Source organism: Macaca thibetana, chromosome 9 (assembly GCF_024542745.1).
Source record: "Macaca thibetana thibetana isolate TM-01 chromosome 9, ASM2454274v1, whole genome shotgun sequence".
Lineage (NCBI taxonomy): Eukaryota > Metazoa > Chordata > Mammalia > Primates > Cercopithecidae > Macaca > Macaca thibetana.
In genome coordinates, this window is record NC_065586.1 from 96,010,443 (window position 1) to 96,029,577 (window position 19,135).

The following is a 19,135-nucleotide window of genomic DNA, read 5'->3' on the forward strand; positions in this document are numbered from 1 at the left end:
AAAATACAAAATTAGCTGGGCGTGGGGGTACACGCCTATAACCCCAGCTACTCGAGAGGCTGAGGCAGAAAAATGGCTTGAACCTGGGAGGCAGAGGTTGCAGTGAGCTGAGGCAGAACCACTGCACTCCAGCCTGTGTGACAAGAGCGAAACTCCATCTCTACAACAACAACAAAAAACTTAAGTCTACTCAGGCAAGGTGGCTATTGCCTGTAGTCTCAGCTACTCGTGAGGCTGAGGTGGGAAGATTGCTTGAGCCCAAGAGTTCAAGGCTACAGTGGACTATGATTGGACCACCACACTCCAGTCTGGGTGACAAAGAGAGACCCTGTCTCTCAAAAATAAAATAAAATAAAATAAATAAAAAAAAAAAAAAAAAACCTAAGTCTATCTTATCTTCCCAAGTGGGTTACAGGTTTCTTAATGATAGGTACCACCTTCTCTTTGGTATCTCAAGAGTCTGGTATGATGCCTTTTGCATAGGAAGCCCTTGATGTTCATTTGCTAATGATGATTACTCTTCAACTCCAGCTCCCAAATAAATTCATTACATTCTGCTTTCCAAACTGACTTTTGCTGCTAATTTCCTTTTTTCTTCTAATTCCTTCTTTCAAAATATTTCTTCCTTCTTTTGTCTCACCCTATCACCAAGGCTGAGTGCAGTGGTGCAATCACGGCTTACTGCAGCCTTGACCACCCAGGCTCAACCGATTGTCCCACCTCAGCCTCCTAAGTAGCTGAGACTACAGGCATGTGCCACCATACCTAATTTTTATTTTGACAGGGTCTCACTATGTTGCCCAGGCTGGTCTCGAACTCCTGAACTCAAGTGATCCACCCGCCTCAGTCTCCCACAGTGCTAGGATTTCAGGTGTGAGCCACTGTGCCCGGCCTCTTCCTTCTACTAATTGCTCTATGCTACGACCCTGGTCCAATTCCCACCATCTCACCCTTTTAAATCTTGTCTCCAGTCATTATTTCTTCAAGTCTACCAAATGATTCACGACAAATCAAGATTATAAATATACCAGTTTTATCATCTCCCTCCCCAGGCCAAATTTTTACCATGAAGCACAAGGAGCCTACTGCTAATGGCTTCTTCCCCAATAATCCTATTCTTATTACCCAAAAAATACAAAATATAAATTTGCTCTGAACACTCTCTGTAGAGATTTACTCAGCTACCAAAAGACTTATGCTTTCACCCCAAAGCAAACTTACATTCATGATTATCCAGTCATAACCTTCCCCTTCTCCAACTATCCAATATTATCTCACCTATGATACGAGACCCTATTCCACACAAGGGGGCTTTCATTGTTACGAAGCCACATCATTATTAACCCCAAAGCCTTACTCATGTTACACTGTCTCTCCATCTGAAACCTTGGCTTGCTTCTCTAAAAAACCTTAGAAGCTCACATTCATCTTGGCTGTCTATAGCCTAGAAAAGAAATTATTGTCTACATCATGAATTCTGATACTTGTATTTTCATATACTATACAGCACCTAACATAAGATTTTAGACTGAGAGACAGGTGCCCAACATATTTTCACAAATTTGATATTATTTTGTTTCAATGTTCCCAAAAAATAGGGTCTTGATCTGTATTTCTACATTCCTTTAACTTATGATTCCCTATCCCTTGGTCAGAAGTTGGGGTCCTAAAAAATCACAAGGCTGGGCGCGGTGGCTCACACCTGTAATCCCAACACTTTCGGATGCCGAGGCAGGGGGATCACAAGGTCACGAGATCGAGACCATCCTGGCTAACACGGTGAAACCCAGTCTCTACTAAAATTACGAAACATTAGCCAGGCGTCCTGGCAGGCGCCTGTAGTCCCAGCTACTGGGGAGGTTGAGACAGGAGAATGGTGTGAACCCGGGAGGCGGAGCTTGCAGTAAGCCGAGATCACGCCACTGCACTCCTGCCTGGGCGACAGAGCGAGAAGAGAAGACGTCTCAAAAAAAAAAAAAAAAAAAACCCGCAAGTAATTTTCCCCCCTCTGGCCCCAGGGCCCCAGGGACCAGAGGGAATGACTGGTGATTGACTGCTGTTCAGACACAATGGGCCTCTTCGTGAAGGGGAAGAATAAAAGCGTGCCATAACTCCCACTCTGCTGGCTTTGAAATGAACTGGCTTTCTTAAAGCTGTAGAATTATGATATTTTCCTGGTTTTGCCAGACCCCAGGAACCCATATAATAAGGCTTGTTTTCCTGTCTATTTTCAGCAAGGTAACTGTTTTGATAAGCTTTATTACCTGATGGACTGCTATTTTATTGGTTATTTCTACATAGTAAAGGTGAATCTTCAAAAACATACACAATTTAGAACCTGGAAAGTACTGTAGAAATTATTTTGTTCAATGCCCTTTTTATTTTAAAATTCATTTTATTATTTTTTAAGGCAGGGTCTCAGTCTGTTACCCAGGCTGGAAGGCAGTGGCTCAATCACTGCACAGTGTAGCCTCAACTTCCCAGGCTCAAGCAATCCTCCTGCCTCAGCCTCCTGAGTAGCTGGGACTACAGGCATCTGCCACTGTGCCCAGCTAATTTTTTTTTTTTTTTTTAATTGTGGAGATGGCCTTTTTGTTGTCCAAGCTGGCCTCAAACTCCTGGGCTCAAGTGATCCTCCCACCTAGGCCTCCTAAACTGCTGAGATTAAAGGTGTGAGTCACCATATTCTGCCTCAATGCCGCTATTCTATAGCCCTGTTACTGATGCATAAGTCTCTGTTTTTCATCAGAAAGAGTCATACAAGCTATTCCCCTGGGATCCTAGGTGATTCCTTAGGAACTGATCACTTTTTCCATTAGATCAGTGTCTCCAAAATAACTAGTGGTCATTCCCAGACTTCTGAAATACCAATATGAGGAAGTCCTGGAACAGCAAGACCAGATTTTGAGAAAAGAAAAATAGGAAGTGTGGTGACCCTTAGGGTCAGCCTGAGCCTTCAACTCATGCACAATTAATCCCAGCCACACTGCTTGTTGCTTCTGGTTGGATTTTTTTATTTGGACAGGAAATGCATTAGGAATAAAATGATAAGAAGGAATGCAGGTCTTCTTAGAATCGGATATGAGCAGTCTGACTGCAGTCCTAGGTTCCTCACGAACTCCTTTTGGGACTCTCTCTAAATGCCAGGGGAACTGCGTGCTTTATGCAGCCTGACCACATACAGTATTTTACTCAGGTTTCCATACGAGCCATGTCAGAACTTCCTTCCTGAGAGCTCACATTCATGGCATCACAAATTTACAACACATGTGCTTTGACTGATAAATACCACTGGTCAATTTATTTTCTATTGGCCTTTTGTTTGAGGGGGCAGGTGATCTAGAAACATGAGGTTATGGCCAAGGGATGAGCATTCTGTGTTATGTGAGGCAATTATTAGTGATATTCTATCACTTGTCATAATATGCACTAACTTTTTTCTCTTCTCTTTTTCTGTCTTTTCCTTGTCCTAGTCTCTTTTTTTTTTTTTTTTTTTGAGACAGAGTCTTGCTCTGTCGCCCAGGCTGGAGTGCAGTGGTGCGATCTCAGCTTGCTGCAACTTCTGCTTCCTGGGTTTCAGTGATTCTCCTGCCTCAGCCTCCTGAGTAGCTGGGATTACAGGTGCCTGCCACCGCGCTGGTGGAGATGGGGTTTCACTATCTTGGCCAGGCTGATCTCAAACTCCTGACCTCGTGATCCACCCGCCTCAGCCTCCCAAAGTGCTGGGATTACAGGCGTGAGCCACTGCGCCCATCCTCCTTGTACTAATCTCTTAACTGCTTTTGTTCTTTGCTCCCCTCTGCCCCCCACCTTTCTTTTCTCCTCTCTGTTTTTTTTTTTTAGGGTAGTCAGGGGCACTGGCCACCTGTTTTAATTCTTCTTCTAAGAGACAGACTTGTTTCTCAGTTTAAATATAACTCGAGGTCAGGCGTGGTGGGTCATGCCTGTAATCGCCTCAAAAAAATAAATAAATAAATAAATAAATAAATAAATAAAACTCCAGCACTTTGGGAGGTCGAGGCAGCGTGGTGGCTCATGCCTGTAATCCCAGCACTTTGGGAGGTCGAGGCAGGCAGATCGCTTGAAGTCAGGAGTTCGAGACCAGCTTGGCCAAAATGGTGAAACCCAGTCTCTACTAAAAATACAAAAATTAGTTGGGGGTGGTGGCACATGCCTGTAATCCCAGCTACTCGGGAGGCTAAGGCATGAATATCACTTGAACCAAGGAGGTAGAAGTGGCAGTGAGCAGAAATTGCACCACTGCGCTCCTGCCTGGGCGACAGAGTGAGACTCTGTCTCAAGAAAAAAAAAAAAAAAAAAAAAAAAATATATATATATATATATATAAACTCAAAACACTAGCAATAGTCCAAAACAATTACATAGCTTCAGGAAAAGGAAGAAGGGTGACACCTGCTGGAACAAAGATTAGTGGTTCTGATTTCACATAGAATCTCTCTGGGAAAAGACACACAAAACTTCACAGAATTATCCCAGAAACAAGATACCCAAAGCACATCAACGAAGCCCAGGTGCCCAGGTTAAGACTAATAAGAAAGCTAGCATTTACTGAGTGCTTACCTACTGCCATATGCTTTCCATGTACAACCTCATCTAATCCTCACAATCACCCTGATGTAGGTATTATATTATTATCCTCATTTTGTAGATAAGAAAACTGAGGCTGAGAGACTTAAGTAACTAGTCCAAGGTCACAGCTATTAAGTGGTGGACTTGGATTTAAACTTAGGCCTGTCAGAATTCTTATCCCCTAAGCTATACTGCCTGCTCTAAATACATATAGACATCTATAAATTACATACATATTTTTTCTCTTATTAATCCTAATGATACTTCTTAAAGGTAAGTAAACAACAACGAACTAAAAAGGCATGTGGTAAAACACAACAGATCTCAAACATTATCCCACATACTTTTTCTTTTTGAGAAGGAGTATCACTCTTGTTGCCCAGGCTGGACTGCACTGGCGCAATCTTGGCTCTCTGCAACCTCCACCTCCCGCGTTCAAGAAATTCTTCTGCCTCAGCCTCCCAAGAAGCTGGGATTACAGGTATGCAACATCATACCCAGCTAATTTTGTATTATTAGTAGAGATGAGGGTTCTATAATGTTGGCCAAGCTGGTCTCGAACTCCTGACCTCAGGTGATCCACCCGCCTAGGCCTCCCAAAGTGCTGGGATTACAGGCATGAGCTACCATGCCTGGCTCCATATACTCTTAAGGGTTTCCAAATCCCCTCCTGACATATTCCATCATCAACATTTCATTTACAGACACACTGATCTAATGGAAAAAGTGATTTTCAGTCTAGGAAGTTGAAGCGCCATCCCAAACACTAGACTTGAAAAACAGGAAGCCTAGATGCAAGTCTGATAAACTGTACCTGGCATAAAACAATACTTTCATTTTTTAGTGATTTTGTTTCCCACCAGTAAAATTAATACCTGTTGATGTGACTTGTCATGTATAGAAAAGAGAAATTAAAATAATTTGTGTCACAAGCTAAGTTTCCCAGAAAAAGACAAATTGCATAGGTATAACTAACTTCTCCATCCTCAAAGGTTTGTGTTTCCAAATTAAAAGACGGAGCTAAAAAAGACGTGAAAGGCATAGAAGGAAAGCTGACCGGTCAGTGTGTTTACTGGCAGTAGATTATCACAGGGAGGAGAACAAGATAAAATCATGGATAATTAGTACATCTGGTGCTGGTCTCTCTTTCCCAATGTATCCCCCTGCCCTGCATCCTCTTTCTTTGGATTTCACTTACATCTTTAAGCTTAATAGGCTTAATTGGTTAAAAGGTAGTCAAGATAAAATCTACAGATTCCAGGTCCTGGCCTGAACTTGAGTCAGTCTTCGGACAGGTGACTCATGATGCCAGGTTCTTTCTGAGAATCTCTCGGATGGCCATGCTTCCTAAGAAAGGTCCACGCTACCCACACCCTCTGAACAGCTCAGCGGAAGCCACTGCACTCTTGTCCTTTCTCCATTCCATCAGATATGGACTACAGACTCCACTGGCTGAGCTATGAGTAAGGACAGATAGGGTACCTGCTATAATCTGTTAATCTATTTCTGTCTACCTTCCCAACACTGATTAGCAAGAAAGTATACAGAACTGAGGTAGATACTGAGTATAAAGTGAAGTGCAAGAAACCCTCAAAACAACAGAGCATGGTGGCGTTTTCTCTTATTAATCCTTTCTTTTTTTGAAACAAGGTCTTGCTCTGTTGCCCAAGCTGGAGGGTAGTGGCGTAAACACAGCTCACTGCAGCCTCAACCTCCTGGGCTCAGGCTCCTGCCTCAGTCTCCTGAGTAGCTGGGACCACGGGCATGCATCCCTGGTATGCACCACCATGCCTGGCTAATTTAAATTTTTTAATTTTTTTATAAAGACAAGGTCCTGCCACGTTCCCCAGGCTGATCTCAAACTCCTGGGCTCAAGGGATACTCTTGCCTTTGGCCTCCCAAAGTGCTAGGATTACAGCCATGAGTCACTGTACCCAGCTTCTTATTAATCCTTATGATACTTCTTAAAGTTAAGTAAGGTCTGTAATCCCAGCTACTCAGGAGACTGAAGTGGTAGCATCACTTGAGGCTAGGAGTTTCAGACCAGCCTGGGCAACACTGTTGAGACCCTGTGTTTTAAAAAAATAAAACGAAATTTGTGTAATAAAAAATAAATAATCCCAGTACTTTGGGAGGCCGAGGTGGGCAGATCACAAGATCAGGAGTTCGAGACCAGCCTGACGAATATGGTGAAATCCCATCTCTGCTCAAACTACAAAAATTAGCCGGGTGTGGTGGCAGGCGCCTGTAGTCCCAGCTACTCAGGAGGCTGAGGCACGAGAATCGCTTGAACCTGGGAGGCAGCGGTTGCAGTGAGCCGAGATCGCACTACTGCACTTCAGCCTCGACAGAATGAGACTCTGTCTCAAAAAACAAATAAACAAACAAACAAAATAAAACAAAATTTAAAAATAAAGAAATTCTCAAAATAGATTTTGAGGATTAAGGTCAAAATTCATTATTCCATTCTTATCACTAAGGGTTACAGAAGTTTGCTAGGTTTTTCTGGGGCGGGGGGTGTGTGTACATGATTTAAGAAGTCAAACCTGTCCCTTTTGTGCCATATGCCAAAGAGCAAGTCATATTAATAACACACCTAATAACTTCTACTGTTTTGATGACTGAGTCATCACAAAATTGGATTGATCAGAAGCTTCTGTCTATGGAACACTACTGGTTTCTCTGTTTATGCAGAATGGACTTAAGGACACTTGCTGAAATGGTTTATAGTTTATAGTTCATTCATCTCATCAGAGTGCAAGAAGGGAGAAATACTTGGAAAATCACGGAGAGACAGCTACGACTACCTGTTTTAATGTGTATTTATTTATTTATTTTTGTTTTTTGAGACAGGGTCTCACTGTCACCCAGGCTGGAGTGCAGTGATGTGATCATAGCTCACTGAAGCTTCCAACTCCTGGGCTCAAGCGATCCTCTTGCTGCAGCCTCCTGAGTTGCTAGGACTATAGGTGCATACCACCATGCCTGGCTAAGTATGACTATCAGTTTTAAATCACTTCCCTTTAAACTCGCTCTGATGAGGCAGTAGTAAAATGGGGATGTCTTGTACCTGTCTCTTAATTTCCATATCAAAATTCCTGCTCTACTATTACGCATTAATAAATGGTAATATTGTTAGCAAAGCCATATCCAGTTTTTTTCTTTTTTTTCTCCCTCCCCCCATGCCCCATATCAGTTTTTAAAAGAAAAAAAAGAGAAATAAAGCCTGAAGTTGGTCAGGCGCAGTGACTCATGCCTGTAATTCTAGCACTTTGGGAGGCTGAGGCAGGCAGATTGTTTGAGCCCAGGAGTTTGAGACCAGCCTGGGCAACACGGCAAAACCGCATCTCTACCAAAACTACTAAAAATTAGCCCAGCGTGGTAGCATGTGCCTGTGGTCCCAGCTACTCAGGAAGCTGAGGTAGGAGGACTGCTTGAGCCTGGGAGGCAGAGGGTGTAGTGAGCTGAGATCGCACCACTGCACTCTAGCCTAGGCAACAGAGTGAGACTACTTCCTCAAAAAAAAGAGAGAGAGAGAGAGAGAGCGAGAGCGCATGAGCCAGAAGTGTGGTTACAGCATGGGGGCGGTGGAAAGATAATCCTGGACTTAGAATATGATGAGCTCACATTCTGAGGCCAAGACTTCTCACCTTTAGCCAACAGTCTTTGAATTTTGCTCTCATTATTTATAAAATACAGTTAATAATCCCCACTTTCCTACCTCCCAGGTCTGTGCTGAGGATCAAGTGAGAATATATTTGTGAGAAAATACTATGGAAATTGTAAAATGTTACTAAACTATAAGGCATCATTATGTCCAAGCTACTTTGGTATTGCCGAGGACTCTCTAGAGGTTAAGCCACTTCACAAATTCAAAAAGGATCTGGTTGTTGAAATGGGCAGACTCCAAAAATCTAATTTCAAATAGTCTACTATTTGATGAGCAGCTTACCTCGATGGAGGGGAAGACTATCCAATTCTTGGGATGTGAATTCACAAATGCACACAAACAGCCTCTCTCCCTCTTTTAGACTGGGAATGGTCACAATTTCCACAAAACTGCTGGGGAACTGTCCTGAAAATAAAAGCAAGCATATTAAATTTTAATACTGAAATTTCTTTTTCCATCTGTGTATAAGGACAAAAACTTTTCTTCTGAGTCCATGTATAGACCCTAACTTGAAAACTCTGTGAAAACTCATAATTGGAGAATCTGTTGGAGAGAAGTATAGTGCACAAAACTAGATGCATGCCTAACAGACAGAATGCAATTCAATTCCATACGCATTTACTGGGGGCTGCTATATGCAAAGCACACCACAGAGGAAAACATAAGTAAGATAGTTCTGGTCTTCAAAGATCTGAAAACCTAGTTCAGACAAAAAGTCGAATTCAGACACAAATAATAATTCAATCCTGAAATCTGGTATCACAATGTAAGTACACAAATTGTCACGGAAGTTCAAAGAAGGTAAGTCAGGAAGAACATAAAAAACTTTACGAAAACAATGGTATTTGAATCTGAAGGTGGATAAGGTTTTAACTGGTGGTGGTAGAAAGACAGGGCCTGCCAGTTGGAAAGTATCAGAAAGTCTGATTGATTTTACCTTCTATCTCTGGGTCTGTTTATCTCCAGACCCACCACCTTGGTCCACGCCATCACCATCTCTCACCTGGATTACTGCAGCAACCTTCCAAATGCTTCCCTGCCTTCAATTTTGTCCCTTTCTATCATTCTTAAGTCTGCAGCAGTGAGTTTTCTAAAATTCAAATCTGGTAATGTTCAAAGCACTTTCAGGGTTTCCCATTTCCTTCACTCCTTACCATGGCATACTCTGTCTCCCATGATCCAGCTTTTGCTCATCTCTCCAGCCCACCTTTCCCCCTCAACCACTCACACCTCACGCCCTACTAAACTTCTCTAGGTCCCCTGTGTTCTCACACTCCAGGGACCTTCAACAAGTAATCCTCTCTGCCTACCATCTTTGCCTTGCTAACTCCTTCTCATCATTTTTGTCTCAGCTGAGATATCATTTCTACTGGGAAATAATTTATTTATCTCTCAAATGTGGATTAAGTGTCAACAGAGTGTGCTCGAAGGACTCCAACCCAGACTTACATAAATATGAATATATGCAAGTTAAGGATTGGATTAACACAGAGGCATGTGGTGTGGGAAAAGCTTCCACCCTTCCCTAGGCTAATTAATGAAAGAAATCGAAGTGAACATGTATCTTACAGAATTGAAGAAAGCTAACCAGGTGCATGGAATGTGGGAGGTAGCTAGCATGTAGGAGGGTAAAGGATAACTTTAATAAATTTGGGCCAGCCATGGATCCAGGAGGGAATGAACAGGACGAATCATGCTCCTTTGAAGAAAATGAGAGAAAGATCACTTCTCAGCCTTTTGCCTAAGATCAAGGGAAGAATGAAAGAAAGGGTAGAAAATGTTCAAAGAAGACAGCCAGAGAAAACAAGGTGGAGAGCACCTTGTGTTCCACAAATCATAAAGCTGGTTATGAAAAGCAGTAGTAAACAACAGGGTTCTGAAGAAAGGAACAACACATATTTTGAGAAGAGGAATAATAGCACTGAACACAAAGGATAAAGACCTGGGAAGGGAAAGCGGGGGAAAGGGAAAGACTTGGATAGAAACCTGGGTTGGGGCAGCTGGTATCCAGCAGTGCAGCCTCTTGAAGGAAGCAACACAGAGAGAGGGAATGGTAACAGAAATCTTCCCCTAACTGGTAGAGACCACATATGAATACAGAAAGAAAACACAAAAGGATTCTGAAATTTATTGACTTGGGCTTCCCACTTAGCTAGCTTTCTTTTCTTTCTTTCCTTCCCTTCCTCCCTCCCGTCCTTTCTTATTTATTTATTTATTTATTTATTTATTTATTGAGATGGTGTCTTGCTATGCTGACCAGGCTGGTTTCAAACTCCTGGTCTCAAGCAATCCTTCCATCTCAGCCTCCCAAAGTGCTGGGATTATAGGCATGAGCCACCGTGCCCAGCCTTTATTTTTATTTTTATTATTTATTTATTTGAGACAGAGTTTTGCTCTTGTCGCCCAGGCTGGAATGCGATGGCACAATCTCAGCTCACTCCAACCTTTGTCTCCTGGGTTCAAGCAATTCTCCAGCCTTGCCTCCTGGGTAGCTGGGATTACAGGCATGCACCACCACAGCCGGCAAATTTTGTATTTTTAGTACAGACAGGGTCTCACTATCTCACCATGTTGGCCAGGCTGGTCTTGAACTCCTGACCTCAGGTGATCCACCCACCTCAGCCTTCCAAAGCGCTGGGATTACAGGCATGAGCCACTGACCCCAGCTAGGAATAATTTTCTTTCTTTCTTTTTTTGGAGACAGGATCTCACTCTGTCGCCAAGGCTGGAGTGCAGTGCTGGCCTTTATTTTTAATATGGAAAGAAGTCAGGGCCTGTGGTCCATTATGAGTCTCTTACTTACCTGTAACATCCTCCTTCTTTCCTAGAAGCCAAAATTCATCCACCACTGCCAGCACCTCAATAACATCTCCCACGAAGAGCGGCAGTTCTTCTGACACGCTAGGGCAGAAGTCAAAAATGGCTCGAACCACTGAGCCGGCCTCCATGTTTTATAACCTGGAAAGAAAGATCAAGAGAAACAGAAAACATCAATATTTAAGACACTGCAATATAGATCTATTTCTTGGGAATGATAAAGCTTAAGATATAAATATTCTTAAAATGAAGCCAAAGCTAAGCAAATAAGTTAGTACTTCCTATTTTATTTTTGAGACAGGGTCTCACTCCCATCGCCCAGGCTGGAGTGCAGTGGAGCAATCACGGCTCACTGCAGCCTCGACTTCCGGGGCTCAGGTGATCCTCCCAGCTCAGTTTCCCAAGAAGTTTGGGCTAGAGGCATGTGCCACCATGTCCAGCTAATTTTTGTATTTTTACTAGAGGCAGGGTTTCACCATGTTGCCCAGGCTGGTCTCAAACTCCTGGGCTCAAGCAATCTGCCCACCTTGGCCTCCCAAAGTACTGGGATTACAGGCATGCTCCACTGTGCCTGGCCTCATATTTTAAAATATCAAAGTTATTTCTCATTTCTTTTTCCTTTTCTTTTGCGGGGGGGACAAGGTCTCGCTCTATCACTCAGGCTGGAGTGCAATGGTGTGATCATAGCTCACTGCAGCCTCCAGCTCCTGGGCTCACGTGATCTTCCTACCTCAGCTTTCTGAGTAGCTGGAACTACAGGCGCACAACACTGTGTCTGGCTTTTTTTTTTTTTTTTTTTTTTGAGATGAAAACTCGTTGCATGTTCCACGCTGGAGTGCAGTGGCACAATCTCAGCTCACTGCCACTTCCGCTTCCTGGGTTCAAGTGATTCTCGAGGCTCAGCCTCCCAAGTAGGTGGGACTACAGGCATGCACCACCACGCCCAGCAAATTTTTGTATTTTTAGTAGAGACGGGGTTTTGCCATGTTGGCCAGGCTCATCTCAAACTCCTGGCCTCAAGTGATCCGCCCATCTCAGCCTCCCAAAGTGCTGGGATTACAGGCGTGAGCCACCATGCCCGGCCTGTTTTTTTTTTTTTTTTTTTGTAGAGATGAGATCTCACTAGGCTATGTTGAACTCCTGGCTTCAGTGATCCTCCTGCTTCAGCCTCCCAAAGTGTTGGGATTCCAGGCATGAGACACCACACCTGGTCTAATTTAAAAATAATAATTTCCTCATATATTTTTCATTTGGCCCTCAAAGGAATTCAGGAATTACGAAAAAAAAAAAAAAAACCTAGACCTCACAGTGATAGAAAAGATTCAAGTCAGCAAGTGTAGGATTTTCAGAATGCCTGAAGAGGACAGTAAGGAAATTAACACATTTTTTTTTTTTTTTTTTGGAAAGCACCAGACAACAGGCTCCGCCTCCCGGGTTAATTTTATTTTACAGGCGCCCGCCACCTCGCCCGGCTTTTTTTTTTATTTTTTTAGTTTTTTTTTTTTTTTTTTTTTGAGATCCGCCCGCCTCGGCCTCCCAAAGTGCTGGGTCTCGCTCTGTCACCGCCCAGGCTGGAGTGCAGTGGCCGGATCTCAGCTCACTGCAAGCTCCGCCTCCCGGGTTCACGCCATTCTCCTGCCTCAGCCTCCCGAGTAGCTGGGACTACAGGCGCCTGCCACCTCGCCCGGCTAAGTTTTTGTATTTTTAGTAGAGACGGGGTTTCACTGTGTTAGCCAGGATGGTCTCGATCTCCTGACCTCGTGATCCACCCGTCTCGGCCTCCCAAAGTGCTGGGATTACAGGCTTGAGCCACCGCGCCCGGCCGCAACATGGTAATTTTAAAATACAATACTTTAAAAAGCAGGGATTTTAAATATGGCATTCCCCATAATGATCTTAAAGATTAGGATACTAAGGCTCAGTATAGTTAGAAAACATTGTTTGTCCAAGATCACAGCACTCAGAGCAGCAGGGCCGGGACTTAAACTGAGGGCATTCTGGTTCCTACCTACTGAGACTATCTGCAAACAAATGTACCACAACCTGAATAACAGCAGCAGGACCATGCCTCAAAGGCCTAGATGGAAAACCTATTGGGGGCTGGCGCGGTGGCTCGCACCTGTAATCCCAGCACTTTGGGAGGCCGAGGTGGGCAGATCACCTGAGGAGTTTTGAGACCAGCCTGGACAACATGGTGAAACCCCGTCTCTACTAACAATACAAAAATCAGTCAGGCGCAGTGGTGGGTGCCTATAATCCCAGCTACTTGGGAGGCTGAGGCAGGAGAATCACTTGAACCAGGGAGGCAGAGGTTGCAGTGAGCCGAGATCACGCCATTACATTCCAGCCTGGGCGACGAAGTAACACTCCGTCTCAGAGAAGGAAAAAGGAAAAGGAAAGGGAAAACCTACTGAATGGCTCATGTCTGTAATCCTAGCACTTTGGGAGACAGAGGCTGGAGGATCAATTGCAGTCAGGAGTTCAAGACCAGCCTAGGCAACACAGCAAGACTTCGTCTCTATTTTATTTTTTAAAAAAGTTAGAAAAGTAAAAATCTGTAAGAAAGGAAGAAAGGACTATGTAGATGGCACCTCCAGATAAGATTTAGCATCCTATGCCAGATCAAGTATGTGCTCTCAGTTCACAGAAGTTAGTGCCCCAACCCCGGAGAGAATCCTTGTACTGTTACGGTGTCTGTGCTGTAACAGGACGATGTGTCCACTACCTTGATGCATGTCGCTGGGGAACCGAAGTATGTACTGAAGCAGCAGAAAGACAGGACATAAGTAGTGGACATCTATCCACCTGTAGACAATCAGCCTTGATGACAGCTACATTTCTCCCTAGGTCTCTTAAAAGAACAGCTGAAGATCACCAGAGTACCCAGGCCTGAAATCTATTTTTCTTTTCTTTTCTTTTTAGAGATGGGGTCTTGCTCTGTTGCCCAGGCTGGAGTGCAATCATAGCTCACTGCAGCCTTGAACTCCCGGGCTCAAGTGATCCTCCTGCCTCAGCCTCCCAAGTACAAGTCTATTTTTCTTTAATCAGCTCAAGTACTTATTTGGTCTTGGTAGAGATGAATGAGGACTCTAACTTCCATCTCACACAAAACCATCATCACATCAAAAAGCATGAAGTGCCTAATTACAAAAAAAGAAAAGATGGTGGTAGCTCTGTTAATTTTATTTATTTATGAAACCGGGTCTTACTCTGAGGTCCAGGCCGGAGTGCAATGGCTCACTGCAGCCTTGATATCCCGGGCTCAAGCAATCTTCCCACCTCAGCCTCCTGGGTACCTATGGCTACAGGTACGCATAACCATGCGCAGATAATATTTTTGTATTTTTTTGTAGAGACAGGGTTTTACTATGTTGCCCAGGCTGGTCTCAAACTCCTGGGCCACCCACCTTGACCTCCCAAAGTGCTAGGGTTACAGGCAGAAGCCACCATACCTGACGTCTGTTAATTTACAATCCAGCAAGGTGCGGTGGCTCACGCCTGTAACCCCAGCACTTTGGGGAGGCCAATGCAGGTGGATCACCTGAGGTTGGGAGTTTGAGACCAGCCTGACCAACATGGAGAAACCCGGTCTCTACTAAAAATACAAAGTTAGCCGGACGTGGTGGCATATGCCTGTAATCCCAGCTACTCCGGAGGCTGAGGCAGGAGAATCACTTGAACCCAGGAGGCAGAGGTACGGTGAGCCAAAATCGCACTATTGCACTCCAGCCTGGGCAACAAGAGCAAAACTATGTCTCAAAAAAAAAAATTACATCCAAGAAAACACTGATGTGGATAAACATATTAGGCATATAATAAATCATTCAGTATATTAATATGGAGTACCTAGAAGATGTTAATAAATCATGCTACACAATCAAACATTACGTATTTAATTTTTACTGTCAAGCAAAGGTAGGTTATCTTTGTGTTACTTATTACAGACTTTTTGTCTATAAGATGACTTGAGTCCACAGTGGAAAAGAGAAGTGGTAAGTGGGTATTTCCCACAGATGCTACTCACACATTTTCTCTAAGTATTACCAAAAAAAAAAATCTAATTATAATTACATGCTGAGGAGGCAGCATATACGAATGTAAAGCACTAGGCTTCTGGAGTCAGAGAAACCCAGGTCCACAGCCCAGCTCCACTATTTATTAGCGATTTCACCTTGGACATTGTACTTAAACTCTCTGGGCTTCAGTTTCCTCATCCAGAAAAATGGAGATAATCATACTTTCATAATAATCATCAAGACTATTAAAGTTATAACAGTGCCTAACATTCATTGAGTACTTCCTAGGTACATGCATTGTACCACATACTTCCCTGAGTCCTCGCAAGGACCCTATTATATGTTATTGGTTCCCATGTGGCAGGTGGGGACACAGGATCAGAGAGATGATAGCTGTCCAAGGTCACATAGTAAGTCAGAGGTGTAATGGGAAACCAAATCTGTCTGTCTTCAGAGCCTTAACCAGTATGCTAACAGTGTGAAGGCACCTAGGTCAGGGCTGGTATAGTAGCTGCTCAATAAATGTTAGTCATTATTACAATGCATCATTTCCATAATCAACTGCAAGCTCAAATTTGTGTCACTGCTATAGCATTTCCAGAGAATGTGCTATTTCAAACATATAAACACTACAGAGCTTACCATTTCAACATGTCAAAACCTGGTTAACTTTGATTGTTTAAAAATAGACACACTCCAGACTTCCCTGACTTTTTTATTAGAAGAACTTGAACATGATTTACTCTTTGGCTGATGGGTCCAAGTTCATTATTAAGACTACACATTTACTGTATTAAGCTGTGATACACAATATCAGCACTGTCTATCTTTCAGGCCTTTCTCTTTCAATGTCAACTTTTCCACCCCCTTGCTACATTGCTGCTTATGATCTGCTATGGAGGGGAGACCACACACACACTACCAAAATTATATATAGTTCCCAGATAAATAAAAGTAAACAAGCTCTAAATGTGAGGCTAACAAACTCTGCTGTGGTGGGAAAGGACACGTGTTCATGGTAGAGGTTTTTCAACAGTTATTTTTATGTGCACTGAGACCCCTTTCTTACTTTCTGGCTGTCTTCCAGAGGACTGAAGTTGCCAGATGTCAGATTTCCACATATGGGTGGTGTCCTAAGTATTTTTTTTTCTTAATAAAAACACATAATGTCTTGCAAACTTCTTAGCCATCTAGATGGTTATATGTTATCAAAACAATTCCTTAACCTTGGGCCAATGTAGATACTATTTTTTTCCTTATACCACATTTTCTCAAATTTCATCTATCAGACTAAATATATCTAATTATCTAAAATATCAAGTAAAGAATTAGCATAAGCCCCATATGATTACTTAGAGAACTACCCTATTACACAAAGGGAGTAACACTTGTAATCTGAAAGAGTTAAAGCTTCTCCCAGAGAACCTTTCACTCTACCAGAAAATGACTCAGAAGCAGAGGAGAATCTGGCTCAATAGACACTTTTACTGACTGGCCTCCTACTCCACTGGAATGAGTGTGTAATCGCTGAGGAGCACACACCCCAGAAGGGTACTGAAGTCACGGCCTCGCTAAATGACATGATTCATGTGTGAGACCCGAAAGTATGTATAATATGATGAATCTCGTCTGTTTTCTCTGCCCTGTATATACTATGAAAAGCAGCTACTCTTATTCATGCCAGAGCCATTTTAGAAGCCTGAGCATATATTTTGAAACAATCATAAATGGCTTCTATAAGCTGTTCCACCAACTCCAGATGGAAGTTGAAATCAGAGGAAATCAACTGCAGAGGAAATCAGAACACAGATGGGCTTGAGAGAACACCGAGGAAACTACTGCCTAGATGGCATGATTTCAGGGACAGCAGAAAAATTTGCTATGAAAACACCATCTTCTTCCCTTTCTGGTGAATGCCTGTCTTTCCACCTTTAGAGAATGCCTGTCTTTCCACCTTTTTTTTAATGCTACTCTGAGAAGGAAATATAGTCTATAGCCTTCTTGGAATTTATCATGATCGTAGAGCTCTTGTATTTTGGAGCACAAAGATTAGTGTCCTCAGAACATGTTTTGGGAATTGGTGGGGACTAAACTAAGCTTCTTGGGTGCAGGGACTGTAATTTATCTCCCATACAACACCTAGAAGGTTCCTGGACACATCATTGGAGCAAAGCTGAATTAATAGGTAACTGCCAAAGGCTTTAGTCCATAGAAAGTGTTAAAATATGCTTGAGGCACAAAAAAAATCACTGCAGATTTGAGTCTTTTCCCCACCCCGCAATGAATGGGTAAGACTGAATGAGTGTCTCCTTTTGAGATTACTGCTCAGGCTTTATTTTTTTCCCAGTTGGGCAGACACTTGGTGATAGGAGTTGAATTGCTTAAGACAATAGAGGAGACTCTAAATGCTACTGTCTGCCACCAACAGGATTAGAGAGTAAATACTTAAGAGTGTTGGGTAAAGGGTCATCAAATGATTCATTTACCCAGTCACGCCAAATTTTTAGTTTGCATAGGGCTTTGGTTGATGCCATTTGGCTTGATAAATATTTGTTGAATGTATGAATTATAGAAAATAGGAAGACGTGTAAATTCTTATCCAACTGTGTTATATATAAAAATTGACATTTTAGAAAGATTAATCAGGTTTACTGCCATTTTAGTGGGGAGAACAGAGCTGCAATTCTGTTAAAATTCCTTGTATTTTAATTTGTAATTCCTTGGCCAGTAGGAATTTGTATTGTATTTTGTTTTGTATTTTAATTTGTAATTAAATTTGTATAATTGTATTTAATTTGTATTTAATTTGTATTTAATTTGTATTTAATTTGTAATTCCTTGTATTTAATTTGTAATTCCTTGTATCTTAATTTGTAATTCCTTGTATTTTAATTTGTAATTCCTTGGCCAGTAGGGAGAGGAAAAAGATACTTAAAAAAACAAAACAAAACAAAAAACTGCTGGCTGGGCGTGGTGGCTCACACCTGTAATCCCAGCACTTTGGGAGGCCTGACGAGGGCAGAGCACCTGAGTTGAGGAGTTCAAGACAAGCGTGGGCAACATGGCAAAACCTCACCTCTACAAAGAAATTAGCCAGGTGTGGTGGTACACGCCTGTAATCCCAGATATTCAGGAGGCTGAGGTGGGAGGATCACCTGAGCCTGGGAGGCAGAGGTTGGAGTGAGCCAAGATCACGCCACTGCACTTTAGCCTAGGTGACAGAGACCCTGTCTCAAAAAAGAAAAAAACCAACAACAAAAAAAACTGTAAACAAAATATTGGACTCTAGTTAAGATATATATGTCGAAGTTTGGTGGGAAATGTTTGTGGTTTATTTTGAAGTGCATCAAAATAAAAAATATATATATATATTTGAAATGCTTCCAAAAAATAACACAAATTGATAAATGAATAAAGGGATAGATAATATGTGGTAAAGTAAGTGCAGTAAGATGTTAATACTAGAATCTAGGTGGTGGGTGTAAAATTCTTTCAACCTTGCTGTTTGAAAATTTTCATAGTAAAATGTTGGAGAAACAGAAAAATGGAAGTCTAGAGGATGTTGAAGGAAGAACCAATGAGGTTTAAGAAAAGTGATGTTTGCCATAAAAAGAACGTGGGCATGGGAATTGAACAGGCCTGAATTTGGGTTCTGGTTTAGCTATTCATCAGCTAAAGAGATTGAGTAAATTGCTCAGTGGTGGTGCTGGGTTTTGAACCCAGGCACCCTGGCTTTGGAGACTTGCTGTCTACCTTGCGGAGTCACGAGGATTTAAGCTCCTAGATCAGTGTCTGATACTTGGTGGATAATCATACAGTAGCTATTGTTCTTAGTGTACCATCTGCCATAGAGGATGAAGAAGTCCCAGATATTAATGCTTGACCTGGAAGAGTTTTATGACATTTCTATGGCACTGTTGGCAGTGCCATACATAGATAGACAAGCTGGAAGGTAAAACTATTTGTAGGGAAGAGATGTAGTTGTAGATAAGTAGAACTTGAGATTTTGATATGAATAGTTTCATATATTGTGACAGGTTGG

General features: G+C 42.5%; 1 protein-coding gene across 1 annotated transcript in view; it reads right to left on the reverse strand.

Annotated features, from left to right (window-relative positions):
• Positions 1 to 19,135, reverse strand: part of DNMBP (dynamin binding protein) — a 121,361-nt gene that overhangs the window by 72,705 nt on the left and 29,521 nt on the right. The window contains 2 exon segments of the mRNA XM_050805705.1: positions 8,543 to 8,665; positions 11,064 to 11,218. Of these exon segments, the coding sequence (XP_050661662.1) occupies positions 8,543 to 8,665; positions 11,064 to 11,208 (268 nt within the window). The 5' untranslated portion in view covers positions 11,209 to 11,218.